Source organism: Agelaius tricolor, unplaced genomic scaffold, assembly GCF_023055355.1.
Source record: "Agelaius tricolor isolate 1412-34295 unplaced genomic scaffold, bAgeTri1.0.p SCAF_1, whole genome shotgun sequence".
Taxonomy (NCBI): Eukaryota; Metazoa; Chordata; class Aves; order Passeriformes; family Icteridae; genus Agelaius; species Agelaius tricolor.
This window is the reverse complement of record NW_027269261.1, coordinates 90,044,387-90,062,106: the sequence shown is the minus strand read 5'-3', so window position 1 is coordinate 90,062,106 and position 17,720 is coordinate 90,044,387. Positions and strand designations below refer to the sequence as shown.

The 17,720-nt window shown below is 36.4% G+C and overlaps 1 protein-coding gene across 23 annotated transcripts in view; it reads left to right on the top strand.

Moving 5' to 3' along the window:
• Positions 1–17,720, top strand: part of LOC139597438 (dystonin-like) — a 291,384-nt gene that overhangs the window by 227,462 nt on the left and 46,202 nt on the right. For 17 of the 23 annotated variants that reach the window (XM_071442832.1, XM_071442802.1, XM_071442793.1 and 14 more), the window contains 11 exons: positions 4–174; positions 1,441–1,607; positions 3,864–4,023; positions 4,273–4,599; positions 4,774–4,858; positions 6,026–6,267; positions 7,238–7,444; positions 11,083–11,202; positions 11,388–11,495; positions 13,246–13,464; positions 16,459–16,662. In XM_071442832.1, coding sequence (XP_071298933.1) covers positions 4–174; positions 1,441–1,607; positions 3,864–4,023; positions 4,273–4,599; positions 4,774–4,858; positions 6,026–6,267; positions 7,238–7,444; positions 11,083–11,202; positions 11,388–11,495; positions 13,246–13,464; positions 16,459–16,662 — 2,010 coding nt within the window. The remainder of the gene's footprint in view (positions 1–3; positions 175–1,440; positions 1,608–3,863; positions 4,024–4,272; positions 4,600–4,773; positions 4,859–6,025; positions 6,268–7,237; positions 7,445–11,082; positions 11,203–11,387; positions 11,496–13,245; positions 13,465–16,458; positions 16,663–17,720) is intronic. The other 6 variants (XM_071442963.1, XM_071442898.1, XM_071442888.1 and 3 more) reach the window with 1 other exon arrangement.

Sequence of the window (17,720 nt, the reverse complement as noted above, 5' to 3'; positions counted from 1 at the left end):
CAGGTTGCCCAGCGTGCTGCACAATTGCAGGAAGCCCTCCTCCACTGTGGGAGATTTCAGGATGCCCTTGAATCTCTGCTTAGCTGGCTCATTGATACAGAAGATCTTGTGGCTAATCAGAAACCACCATCTGCTGAATTCAAAGTTGTCAAGGCCCAAATACAAGAACAGAAGGTAAGTGAAATGGTTTCAGAATCTCCTTCCACTGGACCAATGAGAATAAATTCCCAGTCTTTGGCAATCATAATATCTATTCAAGTGTATTATATTACACTGGGGTGTGCTGAGGTGTTTAAAGGAGCCATCTGTTCAAAACTCAAGACTTTGTCAAGGCTTGGGAGGAGTGCTCATCTTCTTGGATGTAAGACAGAGTGATACTGTGCAGTCTGAGCTCTGGTTTATTAACATTATCTAGAAAGGATGTTAAAGATCCATTGGAAAGAGAGAAAGCACAAAATCCAGTATTTGGCCATTTGAAAGGTAGGAAATAAAGCCTAGTAAATTTTTACTCTACTACTAGAGATAAGATAAGGTTGCAGATTACGGACTTAAATCCTTGGCTCTTGATCTTCATGTGATCACTGTTGGTAATTAGTTGGAATCCCATTGGGAAGTGGCCTGTGCTAATGTAGAAACTCTATCAGGGTCATCAACTTTGTCATATTTTAATAGTGGTTATAGAAAAAAGAATGATAATGTAGCTAATAAAACATACAATTCATGCAGTGTGGCCCACTGCCACCCAGGGATTTAATATAAAGTTATGGCCAGTACAGGTTGTTGTCCTGGGATACCTGCAGTGGCAAAATGTTAATGTGTCCAAAGGCACCTAGGGAATGGAGGAAGGGAGGATTGCAGACAGAGGCACATTTTATTCTTCACAGAGAAGTTAATGTACTACACTAGATTGGTGAACTCAACTGTATCTCATATAAGTGATGAGTTGATTATACAATAGTTTTAGTATCCATTTTCCCATCTGTCTATGTATCCGAATTACCTCTGTGAAGCCAAATCTGGCAGGGCATGCAGTTTTCCCATAAATGTTCCTATAAAATGTAACTTAGTTCTAGATAGCTGGATTCCCCCAGGAGTGTTATGTAGAACTTTGTCCTCTATGTGTTCACTTTTTGGGCTGCCACACATCCTTACCTCAGAGAAACCAGGGTTGTTGTTTGGGCTTCATGAAACTCCAGTGTACTTGGGAAAACAACTGAGAAACTAAAATGAGCCTGTATTGGTCAGGGAAGGAGTTGATGTGTGTGTTATGTGTGTCTCTTTGATTGGCTTCGTTCGCATTTTTATCACAATATAGGCATTATGATTTAGTTTTTGGTGTTGGGTTTTTTTTGTTTTGTTTTAAGGGCTTTTCAAGAAGTCTACTGTTTGCATTATTGCAATATTTCTTAATAACCTGCTGCTGGATTGCTCTCTCTGCAGCTCCTGCAGAGGCTGCTGGATGACCGCAAACCAACTGTTGAGGCAATCAAGCGCGAAGGGGAGAAAATTGCGGAGTCAGCAGAGCCTGCTGATAGAGTGAAGATCCTGAAACAGCTGAGTTTCCTGGACAGCCGATGGGATGCCTTGCTCAGTAAAGCTGAAACAAGGTACTTGAAATTCTTCCATGGGTTTGAAAAATGTAGACATAGCATGTGATGGATGTTTAGAAGCAGCATGTGGAACTCCATACTGTGAAGCACTACCATGCTTTTTATTGCATTATGGCTTTGCGTCTTGATGTTGATATAATGAGTCCTCTGAGGGAAAAGTGGAGAAAAGTGACCGGAAGAGACAAAAAGCTCTTTAAAAAATGTTTAGTCCTTTGTGATAATCTGCTAGGATTAGCCACATATGTATCTTCTGAACAATTTTAATTAATTATCTCTGCTAATTAATTAGAATGCAAGTGTTTTGAGGCAAGAACCGGTTTTGCAATAGAATCAAGTGCAAATTTTACACCCAACAAGTAATAATGATATTCTGTTGGAACTTCAAAGTCCTGAATTGCTACAAAGAAGAAATTGCTGCAATTCTTTCCTTTTTCTTAAATATTATCTGCAAAATTAGTTTATGCAGAGGTCTGGATAAACTAGACATTTGCACTCTGCAACTCAGAGGTCATCATAATGTCAGTTGCAGATGTATGCAAGGTGCTGAGCTCCCTTAGTTTTCAAGAAAAAAAAGGACCTTTAAAGTATATAGATATATGTATTTTAGCATATATATATATATATAAAAGAGATAGAATATATATATATATTATATATTCTATCTCTTAAAAGACATTGAGGTCCACTTCAAGTTCTAATTGGAAAAAAATCAAACCAAGTCCATGCACATAGCATCTGTGTAAACACAGACTTACATTTACAAGTTGTTGTCAATGGATAAAACACCTGTAAATTAGGAACTGGAAAGTGTCTTTGAATAACTCTGTGTTGAAAGGGTTAGTCAACATGTTTTCTGGGTGGGGATTTGAGAAGGACAGTCTTTTTCAGAGTAGAGAGAAGGCTGTATGAGACAGCTTGGAAAAAGGCCTATAATTGAGAGTAAGAGAGGACTTGGGAAGTTGAGGAAAAATTTAAAGTGCACAGTGAAGCTTTGCAGTGAAGATCAAAAGGTTTAGTTGGGACTTAGAGTAGCATTGAACTCACCTCACTTCTGCTGTCTTCTGTTCCTTCTGGTAGCCTCTCTTTAGCTGAACCTGTTTTGTTACCTCATACTAATAATAGGATTATTTAATTAGTCAACCGCTAATAGATCATTATTTCCTTTTTTTTTCTTCTTTTTTATTGAAGGAATCTGACTCATTAGCTGGGGTAAATGTTAATATAATGTTTAATTTAATAATATCCTCCCAGTCTGGTGATATCTAATTACAAATGAAATTACAGCTTTTTCCAAGCCATCATTATCTGCAAGCTTGTCTCCATTGTTCTTTGGCTGGTCTCTAGAAATGAAGAAGGAATTTGAAGATGATTTTGAAAACTATGTAGAGTACCCCACAGAGTGTTCCATGGCTAAATTTGTCAAGTCTTACCTTGTTTATAAGCCTTGGAAAACACATATAAATGTAGCTTTTATCTGGAATGAGATCCTCATTTGAAGAACGTTATTGTGATGTTTTCATGTAGAACAAATCTCTCCTAAAAGTCTGCTTGAATGACATTTGTTCAGCACTGCTTATAGAGAAGACTTTGCTGTAATCAAGAGTCTTCTCTGACATGTAATAAACTGAATCAGGAATGTTTTAGATACTACTTTTCTGTTTGGGAGGTCAAGTCTCTGTGCTTTATTAATGTTGTCTCACTAACTTTATTGAGAGCTTTTATCCAGGACAAGAGAGGCAAATTTAGAACCAAATAATTCTGTTGTCACCATTGAAAAAATGTTTAAAGATATTTTACAGCACTGAGGAAGCATTCTGGTTCAGTAAAGCCTTTGCCTAACTTTAAAACATGTATAATAGTCAAGGGAATGTAACTTTATGCTTTAAGACAGCTGGAAACTTGAGAACTATCTTAACTGGTGATAAAACAATGTTTTGCTGAATTGAGGGCTAGATTATTTTTAGCAAAAAGTATATTAGTAAAGTGATATTATTTTTATTTTCAAAACTGGTATATTAACCAAATGCCTTAGAGGTGTTTGTTTGTTTTTAATTTTATTTGATTTTTACTTTACCTTGCTTTTCACTAAGTATCATGGATATATGTCTGTTTCATTTGGTGACCCGTTCCTGCAATGAGATTGAGTTATTTCTGGAGTGTTTTTCAAAGGATTCAAGGGACTTTTTTCTTTATTAAAACTGTTTGATACTCACTTCATCACAAAAGGTAACCCTTCCCTTGGTGCATTGGTAGGAACCGTCAGCTGGAAGGCATCTCGGTGGTAGCGCAGCAGTTCCATGAAGCTCTGGAGCCACTGGTGGAGTGGCTGACAGCCACAGAGAAGAGACTTGCAAATGCAGAACCCATTGGGACACAGGCCTCCAAACTGCAGCAGCAGATTGCTCAGCATAAAGTAAGATACAAACCACTCACTTGCTTTGGTCATTCTTTTTAGATGCTTCTGTAAAGCTGGCAGAGCTGTTGCACTGTACTCATTTCACCATATTGTTTCATGTTTTTCCCTTGTAATTTAAGTTTTATACATTTATGTTGACAATATGTCCTTTTTTTTGTTCAATTTTTCTTGAGTTCCACTTAAATTTATTTTATGTTTTTCTGATTTTCTTTTCCATTATTCTTCATTATTGACACTAATATATAGGCCCTAGAAGATGATGTCCTAGCTCACAATAAGAGTTTGCATCAGGCCATTAGTGCTGGTCAGTCTCTAAAGACTATGAGCTCCAGGGAAGATAAAGATATGGTGCAGGAAAAGCTAGATTCTGCTCAGGCACGATACATTGAGATTCAAGAGAAGAGCAACAGCAGGTCTGAACTTCTCCAGCAAGCTTACAGCAATGCTCAGATTTTTGGGGAGGACGAAGTTGAATTGATGAACTGGCTGAATGAAATCCATGATAAACTGAACAAATTGTCAGTCCAAGACTGCAACACAGAATTGCTTGAGAAACAGCACACTGAACTACTGGTATTTTGATTTCTGTTCATTTCTTATTTAATTCATGTTTTTAATTTCATTTATATCCCCATACATCATTTATTTTCATCACTGTATTTTGTTTAAAATGTCAGTATGCTTATTCTAAATAAAAATAATATATTTTTTTAGGTCTGTGCTAACATAAATGACCTTTATTCATAGGATCTTCAGGAAGAGATTCTTCTTAGAAAACAAAATGTTGATTTGGCTATACAAAATGGCTTAGAGCTTCTCAAGCAAACAACAGGTGAGAACTTACATAAAACTATAATTTGTCATACTTTTTTTCCTTGTACTTGCCTAAGAAAATTAAAGTGAAGCTTGTAAATATGGTTCATATTTACTGGTTAAAGCAATCATAGTTGTTTGTTTTAATAAGGTTTGAGGTCAACCTAGACTATGTTTTGGGGCCAATTTTACTTTTAAAGTGAGTGAGCAAAAGGCCTTTTTTGCCTGCAGAGAATTTAGCCCTTGAATCCTTATATTATTTTAAGTGGAAAATTATTCTAGTGAACCTGCATTCCATTCCTAATAGTGAGTTATGGACATTACTCATAATGGAGGGATGTTTGGCAGTGGACACAGTAAATTCCCTGCAGGCATCCACAGATGAACAAGATGTTAGACTACCTATTACTGCAAGGGGAAAGCTTCAGCCATGGGAGCCAATACTGTGGGAAACGTTGCATTCCAGTTATACACAATGTGTCTGTTCTGTAGATCAACATCTGTCCAGATTTTCCTACACTTATAAAGTTCTTGAACCCTTTGAGACGTACATATGTTAGTGCAGGGTGGTATTATCCTTTTCTGTTCCAAACTTTGACATTACACATATTCTATGATGAAATCTGAACATATCTAATATTATGGCTAATACATTTCTATGCATTGTTTTTCTTTTAGCCTTTTGAGTTGTGTTTCAAATGGACAGCAATGAGGGTGGATTGTGATGTCAAAATCTAGTGTAATTGAAAGTCTACTTAGTAATATGTAGATAATTTTTTTTTTGTTCTTTACATTTTCAGTAACACTTTTATATCTTTTATTTGGCCTTTATAAGAAGTATTGTGAATTTAAAGGTGGATTTTTTTCAATAAGAACATTTCTGTTTAAAATTGGATTTAACTCCTTACTTTGTAATAGTTTGGTAAAACAGAAAAAAGACAGAAGGACTGATCCTGAACTGAGGTAAACTTTGTACTTCTGTGGGTAGTGATGGTAGGATAATTTACAATAGTTGAAGATTGGCCTTGTCACCTTGTTTGGGTTATTTTATAAATTAAATACTGAGTTTTCTGTAATATGCAGAGTTTGGGATTTTAGTTTTTTAGTTGTGGTGGTGGTTTTGTTTTTGGTTTTGTTTTTTTTAATATTTGTGATCATGGGAAATAACATTCCTTTAATATTTTAGGTGATGAAGTTGTAATTGTTCAAGATAAACTGGAAGGCATTAAAGCGAGATACAAAGATATTACAAAATTAAGTTCTGATGTATCCAAGACTTTGGAGCAGGCTCTGCAGCTTGCAGGCCAACTGCACTCAACTCATGAGGAACTCTGCAAATGGCTTGATGAAGTAGAGATGGAGTTACTCTCATATGAAAGTCAAATACCAAAGGGTGAAGAATTAAGCCAAGTACAAGAAAGACAAAAAGTAGGTTTAGAACCTGTGAATGATTTACTGTTCTGTGATTCAGTGAGGTTTTGTGTTACTTTATGCTTGGTATGAAATAATTTTTTGAATAACTAAATTTAGTGTCAGATCATTTGAACAAAAGTAACAATAGTTAAGAATCAAACTCTTTTTCCAGAGTCATCTGTTATGATCACTTATGAAATTAGGCTGAAGTTTATTTTTAGCACAAGAGGAGAACAACATTTTCATTTTATTCGAGGAGCTACCTAAGACTGGGAAACTTCATAGGCTGTCAAACAAAGTTATTTTAGTTCTTTAGCTGTGGCATGGATAAAATTGTGTAAAGTGTCAGCATTTTAAACATATTACTAATTTTCTTTAACGAGATCTATTTCAAAAGAAACTATGGAGTGTAAGCTGCATGGTATAGAAAATGTTGAGGGTGGAAGCTTAAAAAAATTCTATTACATTTCTTTAATAGATGGGAAGTTTTATACAGATAAAAGGTCGTTCCTTTGTGTGAATGTGTGCTTGAAATTTAATCCAGTCATTGCAGAAATGATTTGAATTCATCATATTTTGCTATATTGCATGCTGATTTCATTTGCTGCTCATTTAGTTCCTTATGGAGTTGCAGTTCACAACCATCCATTAGTTTTATTTTCTTTGGATGCTTCACAAAGTACTAACAATTCTTAGAAAATTTTCAGACAGTCATACTGAATAGAGAAATATGTTTAGGTTAAATTCTGTGGAAAATTCTCTTAAGGATCACTTACCTTTCTGTCAAACAGCTTACAGTATCAAAAAGGTAATACAGTTTAGCTGAAAAGAAGGATTCTAAGTTAGCCCTTTGTTTTGTGTGGGAAGCATTTCAGTTCTGCACTCATGGAGTAGTTGAAAGAATGAAAAATCTGCAAAGTTTGTATGTTCTGTTCATATACTGCCATGTTTAAATGCTTTAATTGTTTCAAATGGCCTTTTACAGGAGCTGAAGAAAGAAGCAAAGAACAACAAAGGCTTAGTGGACACTCTGAATGAGGTTGGCAGTGCCTTCCTGGAGCTGGTGCCGTGGAGGGCCAGAGAGGGGCTGGACAAGATGATAACGGAGGACAACGAACGTTACAGATTAGTGAGTGACACCATCTCTCAGAAGGTGGATGAGATCGATGCTGCCTTCCTGAGATCCCAGCAGGTACTGAAAACTGTTCTTTGGACAGTAGCAGTCTCTGGACATGTGTACTAGAACAAAAGCTGTCGTATAATAATGTTGCCAAAAGTTTCTTATGCTTGAGCAGCAAAAGGCCCATTTAATGAAATGGGACTCCAGTGTTAAAATATGAATGCCAGAAATCTGTTAGTCTGTACTCTGTTGTAGTTGTCTCCCTTTTTGTTGATGTTTGATTGCAAACAACAATATTTTAGCTAAAATTGCTGTTAGTAATCTGTGGCTCCTTAAGTCGGAGTTTGCTTAAGAACTGCATGGCCCATATTTTGTACATCATGTTGTGTTAAGTAAAATGTGGGCCAAGATCCTGAGCCACTTTTCTGGAGGTGACACTGATATTGCTAGGCTGGCCATACCTTTTAGCATCTGCTGATTGTCTAGCTCCTCTGCACGTTTGACCATTAAATGCTGGATGACCTTGTTCAAGCTGTAGTGGAGGATTTAAATAACCCTTTCATTAATATCCACTATCCTTTTCTTCTTGGGGTGCAAAACCTGAGTTATTTAGTATGTGGAGGTTTCTTTACATGCATAGAAATATATGTGGATACACTTTGAGAGCTGGGCCCTAATTTTGTCACTAAGTAGTCTCATATTTAAGCCAGCTTATAAATGCGTTATGGAAACAGTTTTCCAGTTCACACGTACAAATATTGGTGAGACTTCTCCTTTTGCTGTATAGTTCCCTTAAACAGTTGTAAGAGGACAAGAAGAAAGCATGTGTCATAATTTCAAAATTTGCTAAAAGCTGACTAAAAGAGGCAGTAATTCAGATTTTCTTCTAACTGAGCCTAAAAATAACTATAGGTTTCTTTTTAAGGGGTTTGATAATTAATATTTTCTCATCTCATTAACCTAAGTCTCAAAAATGAAGGGTGATTTCTATTTTATTTTTTTAGTGAGCGATAAGGTGAGATAGGAGATTATATATTGGCTCTCCTTCAGATTTTCTGAATTCCACGAGTACATTGCATCCTCTAGCATAAGTTGAGCAGTTTCAGATCTAGACATGAAAATTCCAGAGCTGCTATTCCACTAGCTAATGGAAGGGCACATTGCACTCTCATCCTGCATACCCCTAACCTCCACTTCAGCACATCATCACAATAAACTCCTATACACCATATCCTGTGATAAGTTTTGGGTGGCTTAATGTCAAAGGGTAAGATACTTCCCATTTAGCTATGCAAAATAAACATTTTTGGAGAAGCTCGTGCTCTTTCAGTTTGCCCTGTGGCAATTTGTGAAGTGCCTATACTATTAAGTTTTGGCTGGAGGACAAAGCTCCTGAGAATACAAGGCTTTGGTAGGAGTAAGTGTGGGTTTCGTGTCAGATGTTCCTGGACCAAGGTGAGGAATGCTGCAAGAAACACAGATGATTAGGCAGAATAGCTTCATGTTATGAATGGAAGCTGGAAGAATAATGCAATGCCCAGGGTTTTTAACTACCTGGGCAAAATGGTCCCAGACTGATAATAGAGATAAATTCAGCTGCATGGTTTAGTCTTTGTTTATCAAGAGTGAAGGCCGTGGTGGGGTGCTCTAGTGAAGGAGTCCTATGTAAAAACACAAGGTCATATTCTGCCTGTTCTTCACTCTAAAGCAGCCATAGAGAGTGCTTTAGAAAGCATTCATGGAGAAAATCACAGCATCATCATATTCAAAATTCAATCATTCCTGATCAGAAGAAAATGTACCACAATGAGCTATGCTTGGTTAAACTGGATGGGGATTAAGTAGGTGATTTTATAGTGACTCCAAGTGTAGCTGAGGGCTCATAAGTAACTGCCATGTGTAATGGGAAGAAAATATTTCAAGTTTTGGATGCAGAGAGAACCAATTTTATGCTTTTTATTCCTTAATGTTGTTTTTAAGCATCACAAATTGAAAATCCTATACCTTCAGCAAATTAAGTTTCGAGTCCTTCCCTTCCTCAATGCAATTTAACTTGGAAGTTTCAGTGCCTTGTCTTGGTTTTGTTATTTCTATTAAATATTTCCTCAATATTACTTACATACCCATGAATATTTGGTATCAGGAAGTCACACTGCAGTTAGTTTGTACATCCAACACATTTGAAATCATCTTCTCCCTTTCAGTCATAAATAAATAGACTTCTGAAAATCTTGATTGTGAGCTGTAGTTTCTAAAGCCAGGATTTAACTAGCACTGGTGCATGTGCTTCATGCTAATGTTTACAGTACTGATTATTTCAGAACATACCTTTCTAGTAGGATGTCACAATATTTAGGACAAGTCTTACTTTCTGTTACTTTAAATGAGAAATGACATATAGTGAAAAAGAATGTTCTGCTCTTTCACATAACAAATGAATTATAAAGGCCAAAAAAGATTGACTCATAAAGAATGAAATCTCAGAACTGTTTCTTTCATTTTGTGGGACTCATGATTAACCACTAAGACAAGTCTGTGTTAGTGACTAAAGTGAATTCCAGTTATATTAAGGAGCAGGGCTGTTATGGACTACAGCCATAAAGGCACAGATCAGCATATTTTAAAGACAAGTGGGACTGAGAGTGTTCAGAAGATTTCTGAGGGAAGTGTGGGCATCAACAACACAAGTAGCAGGTTCTGACCTAAACAGACTTTCACAATAAGTCAGGGCTATATTAAGGTTCAGGTCATTTTGGAGAGGGGACAGAGTTTTAACAAATTCACTAAATAAATTCTTATTAGTTTCTACAATGGGCATCTGGTACATCCCATGTAATATTTCTCTATGGCTTGGGCTCAGAGCTGTCCTGGTTGAGTACTGCAACATGTGCATGCTAAAATGCATGCCTATAAACTTGTTCTGAAGAGAGAATGTATGATTTGGTTTTTTAAAATTTGCTCTCACATTTCAGAAGACTTAGATCCCCAAATTCTTCATTTCATGCTTTTCTTTGCAAATTAGTAAGAAACTCCTCTCATTATATTAGTGCTTTTAGGAAATTTCTGAAACATTTAAATGTTGACTATTGTAGTCAGAAGTTAATCTAAAAGTCAGAAGGAAAAGGACTTGCTGTATCCAAATGCTCAAAAAAACTTTTGCATTTAATCTGAGGCCTAGATTTGGATGAAATCCTGTCTTCGCTAAATTCAGTGAGGTTGTTGCACTAACTTATCTGAACTGTGATTGTTTTGCCTTGATCATTTAATACCAAAGCAGCTCTTCAGATTAATAGGGTAACATCAAACAACTGTGTTTCAGGCTAATTCCTACACTAGCAGTAATAATAAACACAGAGATGAAAAAGACATGTAAAAGTAGAACAAAATGAAAACAGGCAGTCTAGTTAAAACTCTGAGATTATCATCCTTTTTTATTTTCTTATGACTGTTAGAGAGCTGTAGGCTTTGGAAAGAAGTATTTGCTTCTGTTGCTTTGTCATGCTTATGAATTAAGCTGCTTGTATTACAATCCCTGAGAACCATGCTGGGCATTGTATCTCATTTATATAAAACTCTCAAATGGAAATTGAGAAGCTATCTTTCTAAATTTTCAAAAATATGCTGTTTAATCTTCTTTAAATTTTTTGAAACTGTTATTCTAATTTCATGTCTGTAGAACTGCTGAACTGATTCTTGTCTCCCTCATTTAGTTTGATCAAGCAGCTGATGCTGAATTTGCCTGGATTGCAGAAACAGAAAAGAAACTGATGTCTCTGGGTGATATTAGGCTTGAGCAAGACCAGACCACTGCTCAGCTGCAAGTTCAAAAGGTAAAAGAAATGCATTTCCAACTGTCATGTTAATTATTGGCCGGCACACTCTCCATCTAGAAAATGTACTGGCGTGATTTAATTTTCAATCCAATCATAATTAATGCATTTCAAAACCAGCTTTTGCTCCAAATACTTTATTTTTAAAAAAATATTATTCTAACTAACTTTTATTGTGTTTCAAGGCTTTTACCATGGAGATTTTAAGGCACAAAGATACTATAGATGAACTTGTTAAATCTGGGGATAAGATCATGAAAACATGCACTGAAGAAGAGAAACAGATGATGAAGGTAAAGTTCCTTAAATTGCAGCTACAGTGGTAGATATGCAGAAAATGTACAAGTAGAAGGGTTCCTATAGTGTCTTTTAAAATACTAATGAAAAAGCATTAATTACAGTCACTTCCTGTCTGAGGATTGTAATGCTAGAGGAAATGCTGTTGTGCATTGCTCTCCTTCCTTCAGGATGTCAAGAGAACAAACGCTGTGTACTTGCTTCTTTGCCTGACACTAATTTGGAGCCCCATTTGTCATCTTCATCCATAGTAAACAGTATTTTAGCCCATAGATGATGGAGTAAAGACGTGTTAGTCATCTGGGTTGATGTGTAAAATCTGGCAGTTTATCTTCCAAGTTCTTTTGGGTCAGTGATGCTCTGGGTGTGAACATTTCTGTGCCAAATTCACTGGCTCTGCACCTCAGTGTGAGTCTTTACTTTCATTTCTGCTGATTTCCATGTAGGCCTTGCTTGCCAAGATTATTCCATCCTGTCACAGCCCATGAAGTGCATTCTTATGACTTTTTTTATTACACACAGACACAGAGAGCCCAACGTCAGGGCTGCAAACATGTAGGGATGGATTTTTCATGTTGGCATTTGGGAAGGATTAGTTGTGGGGTTGGGAATTTTTTGCTAAATTATGGTGAGGCTGGGTATTTTGTGTAAATTCAGTCCTTCCAATCCATGAAAAACAATGCTTCAGTAATTGTGTTCTGCTGCAGGATCTCTGAATAAATTTGATTTGCTCTTAAGTGAATTTAAAAGAGATGAGGTGTTCTGCCTATGAAACTGTAGTCATAAGGCAGAGCAGTTTTGTGTGAGTCTCTGCTAAATATTTTTATTTGTCAAAAGTACTGTATATCTGTGTGTTAAGGTTATGTTCTGTCCTCTGGATAGCATCTCTATGCTTAATTTACATGCAAGACATAACAAATGAAAGGATAGCTTGTTCTGCCAAAGGGGAAAAAAAAAAAGCTTCTTCATATTCAATGTCTTGCTTATATGTAGTTTTTCCAAGGCTAGGATTTCTGTGCATTGTCACATGTAATATTTCATAAACATGATAACATGGGCAGTTTTCCGCAGGAAAAATATAGCTAGTATAGCTAGTTGATACTTTCATTTATTATTACATGCCCAAATACATTAAATTAGTAATGTATAAGCCTTATAGTTCTATCACTATTATCTATGTTATTAATGGTAATACATTCTCATTAAGTAATGTAGGCTAACCTGAAAAATAGTGTTTTGTGGTTTCTGTTGCAAATTTGTAAATGACAGCTGCAACAATATCCTGTTAGCTTGCCAGAGTGGAAAAGAAAACTCCACCAAAAAAACACCAAACCAAACTAAACATCCCAACAGATTTTGTGTATTTTTCCTCTTGCTTTGAATCAGAAATGCTGTGGAAAACTTAGCTTCTGCCAAGTGTCACTGAAGATAAGTGTCTGTCGTAAGGAAGCTGGGCTAAGATCTGTGGTCAAATCATTTGCAGCTTGACTAGAAATCTATGAATAAAGTGTTATTTGTAAATATCAGTATTGTTAAATATTTTCTAATTATTTTGCAAGTACTCTGTCAAATTCTGGTCTCCCTCATTGTTGATTCTGTCCACCTTAAACAGTGATACTGTAGAAACATCAAAATTGAAATTTTATTCACTGTGAATTGGTGCTAAAATTATCAAAGAATGTTTGGAAATGAAGGTAAGAGACACATGGAAAAACATACTTTTAAAAAATTAATATTATTTTGCAGAAAAAAATTGAAAGCCTCTTACAGAAATATGATCAAGTCTGTCAAATGAACTCAGAGAGAAACCTCCAGCTGGAACGGGCTCAGTCCCTAGTTAACCAGTTCTGGGAGACTTATGAAGAGCTTTGGCCATGGTTAACTGAAACAGAAATGATCATCTCTCAGCTTCCTGCACCAGCCCTTGAATATGAAACATTAAAACAACAGCAAGAAGAACACAGGGTAAGTGTTTGGCTAGTTTTGAAAAAGAAAGTGTTAAATATCAGGAAGTATTTTGCTTATAACTGTGGAGTACTCTGCAAAATTCTTAAAACTATATCAATCTTCTGTTGAAAAAAAGATAATTAAAACAATAATACAGAGTATATATACATTTTCAGTCATGTCTCTGCTGTTTACCAAACTATGCATGTAAGCAAGAGTGTCTGGGGAAGGCAGCAAGTGATGTGTAAGCATAAAAGAGGGCTAAAGGGTAATAATTGCCATTGTCCTGGGAGAACTGGAGACATAAAAGTTATTATATAAGAAGTATGTATATTTAAAAGTACTCATTAATGTCAGTACTGGAACAAACCAAAACAGAAACAGAAAGAACAGATGTGGGATGTTGGAGCAAGAAACAAAAGGGGGGTACAGTCTCTACACAGATATGGACATATGCTGATCTTATGTATGCATAAAAAAAATAGCTTTTGTTTTGTTGGTAACATTGAAACTAAACTTAGCTGAGTAAGAAAGATGAACAATTAGAGGGCCAAGAACTGATTGCTTGGCTATCAATCCCCCAGTAATTTATCATGTGAAGAATGTTTGTTGTGCAATAATTAAATAATTGTTTACCATAGCATCACAAACTAGAGGTGACAGTGTTGTAGACTGGCCACTGTATGGGTTCTCTTACATGGATATATAATCAGTTTGGATATATAATCAGTTTGGATAAAAATTGAGGTGTTTCATCGGTGACTGCTAGTATCACATGGAATCAGATGCAACCCACTGAGGTTAAGAACCTGCATGTTTTAGCAGATGCAAAACCTGCATGGCCACTGGAGATACCTGTTTCTCCCTGCTAAGCATGGAGTAACTAGTGTTTTTTTTGTTTCAGCTGCCTCCATTAAGTGACTCAAGTTAGATAGCATGAACCCTGGCTTCAAAGTCTTGTTTACTTTGAGACCAGCTAATGAAATGTGCCACTCTTATGTACTGGTAAACACCAGGTTCACTCATTTGTCTTCCTATTATGTCCAGAAATAACAAACATGTTCTGTTAAGACTAGCTACATAACATAAGCTTTACAAACTACCTTGATTAGTCACTGTGAACCATATCATGCTTGCTCTACTTGCAGGATTGTTCCTCATGTACTTTAATCATGCTGCTTCTATAAGAAGCCTTTCAGATGAGCTTCTATTTTTGCATTTTCCCCGGGCTGTGCCATTAGCTGAGATTTGTTTGTTAAATTGAAGATTAATATCAGGCACTTTTAACACGTAATCTGCTCTGAAATGATTGTTTGCTAGAATTGTTTACCCAATAGTAGATCATGGAGAAGACCAAATAATTTGTTGTTCTATTAAAAAGAAGAAGAAGAAGAAAAAAAGGTAGCTCTCAAATGTGAATGAGAACTTAATGTTTCTGTTCTGATCTATTTACTGCTGACTATCTTTGTTCCAAGTTGTGGAATTCATAGAGTTGATTCTATGTGAGTAACATGCAGTTAGTTTGGTTTGAAATGAGCTGTTGGCAGAGTATTTTAGCATAAGGTTTAGACCCAGAAATGTGCACTCTTTTGGCCTTGTGTCAAATCATCTCTTTGTGCTCAAAAATAAACCACACAAAATTATTTTCTAAAAATTTTCAAACTGTTCTTATAATCACCTTTACTTCCTCTAAACTAATCAACGTTATTTTTCTTGTGGCAAGGTGTACAAATCAAGCTATATTCAAAGTAAGTAGTTAGAGTCAGGGGGGTTATTTTCATTTCTGTTTTGTCATTGGGAGACTGAAGAGTTGTGTCACTGTCTTCCCAGCCTCCTCAATGTCCCCTCTTCTGGGGAGGAGCAAGGAAGAAAGCCAGCATCTGGATTCCTTTTTAAGGGAAGGACTGTAGTAAAGAGAAGAGAACTTATTTACACTGAGACTGATATAGGCTCTTTTCTGGGTCTTCATTAATTAACACAGACTCTCAGCTGGGAGGAGCAGTGCATGCTCATGTTCCTGCACTGAGCTATTGGATAGAAATGCATGGAGTTCACAGCACTGAGAGGGACAGTGCCTCTCACAAGACTGGGACTTTTCTGAAAAGAGAGGGATGAGATGAGAAAGTAAATTAAATGAGGGAAGGCTGGGGCTACTCACACAAACAAAACCCTTTCCCTTTTGTCAGTTCTATGGGTGCAAGCAAGAAAAATCTGAAATCCTTATACAAATTGGAAGACACCTTGTGACATTTCACTTCCACAAGCCCCTGCAAAGTCTTCAGGACAATTTTTGCTTCTGGGGTGGATGATGAGAAGGAGTAGACAGCTGAGATCAAATATAATGCACTTACTAATTACTTGTTGAACATTGTGTAAGTTAAATAATAATGCTGTTATAAAGACAGAGGGGTCTTGTGGCCAGAAGGGAGATGGATAAACAAGGTTGATAGGTCTCTACTGATCACCTTGCTTGTCCTTTTGCCCTTTTCACTGATTTCTTTGACACTCCCTTGTGCTGGTTTCCTGTTCTTAAATCAAGGATAATTTGAATTAATTTTCTTGCAATGCTGGTGCCTCTTTCTGTGATGCTCTTCAATGAAAGGCTTTGCAGCATGTGACCAATATCAACATGAAAAGTATATATGTGGTGGCGTGACGCCCATGTCTGGAATATCGTTGCCCTTTCTGTCATTATAGGTACTAAATATGATGGGCAATGTCTGTTGTTAGCATCATATGCATAATGAACATCTTATATTTTGCCTGTAATCATATGTCCTGCCAGAGTGTTTCCAGTGTGTGTCTCTAGTTCTGATGTTTTATGCCTGCATAGTTCTATGTTGGAATAGGAATGGTCACTGGCAAAGCAGTCATTAACTTTATTTCTGCTTTACATTAAGATGAAAGGTATTTGTTTGGAATTTCTTGCCAGCTGGATGTGTTGGAAGTGTGGACAGTTGTAATGTGGTGGTGCAAGGGTAAGAAACTGATAAGTTGTTTCATTTGTTATAGCAACTGCGTGAGCTGATTGCTGAGCACAAGCCTCATATAGATAAGATGAACAAAACTGGGCCTCAGTTGCTGGAGCTGAGCCCAGGAGAAGGCTTTTCTATCCAAGAGAAATATGTGGCAGCTGACACCCTGTACAGTAAAATTAAGGAAGATGTCAAAAAGCGAGCACTGGCACTGGATGAAGCCATTTCTCAGTGTACCCAGGTATCAATTAAGGTTTAAAGTATAATTGGGTTCATTCAATGGAAAAATACACATTGTCATCTTACATGGTTATATCAAGACTAAGCTATGGTTTCATCTGGATTTTTCAACCTAATGGTCTGTGAATGTTCATACCACTGCTAATGGTATTGATTTTTCTCTGTCTCGAGGGATTATAATTTTATATATTGGCCAGTATTATAACTTGGCAGCCATTGAAAAATGTTAAACTGCTTAATTCTTAAGTAAAACTAGTGGTCTAAAAATGTGGCCTTTGATTTTCACTTTTGTTTTCACTTACTGGCCTGTTGCTAGCTGATGCTTCATTTGTAAACAAATGTTACTTTTGATCAAATGACCAAAAGTAACATTTGTTTACAAATGAAGCATCAGCTAACTCACTAACTTGGGTGTAGTTAACTAACTTGGGTGTAGTTATTTCTAGAAATTAGCAGCTGTGGTTAGCAGTAGGCAATGGAACTAGTGGGTAGTTTAGCAGTGGTAATGGCATTGGCTCTTTGCTGCAGACTCCAAAAAACGTAACATTATGCACTGAAACTGCTACAGAAAAGTATTGCCAGGAAATTTAGACTTCACAAAATGCCATCAGCATAAAACTCAGGTCAAGTCCCCAAAAGCTGCATATTCTAGCTTCATCAGCCTATGAAATGAACTTCAGTAGAGTATTGTCAAATGTTGTGTTCTAGCAACTCTTAAGTATTGTTAAATATGGGTTAATTGTCATTAAATTCACACTGAAATTTTTTCCTCTACCCCAGATTTAGAAAAGAAACTCAGTAAAACTTTGTACATAAACCCCTACAAAAACCTGAATAAAAGTACTTTGTTCTGTACTGCGGTTTTTATAGGAAATTCCCCTTTTTCCTCTCTGTTCACTGGAAATAAGAGCTATATTCTGCTTAGGTCTTAAATACTAAATAAAGAAATACACCTTGAAGACCTTAACAATTCTACATTCTAAGTAATTTTGTCAGGTCATTATAATTAATGTCATATTCCTTATCCCTGCAGCTGAGTTTAAGAATGTGAGGCAAAAC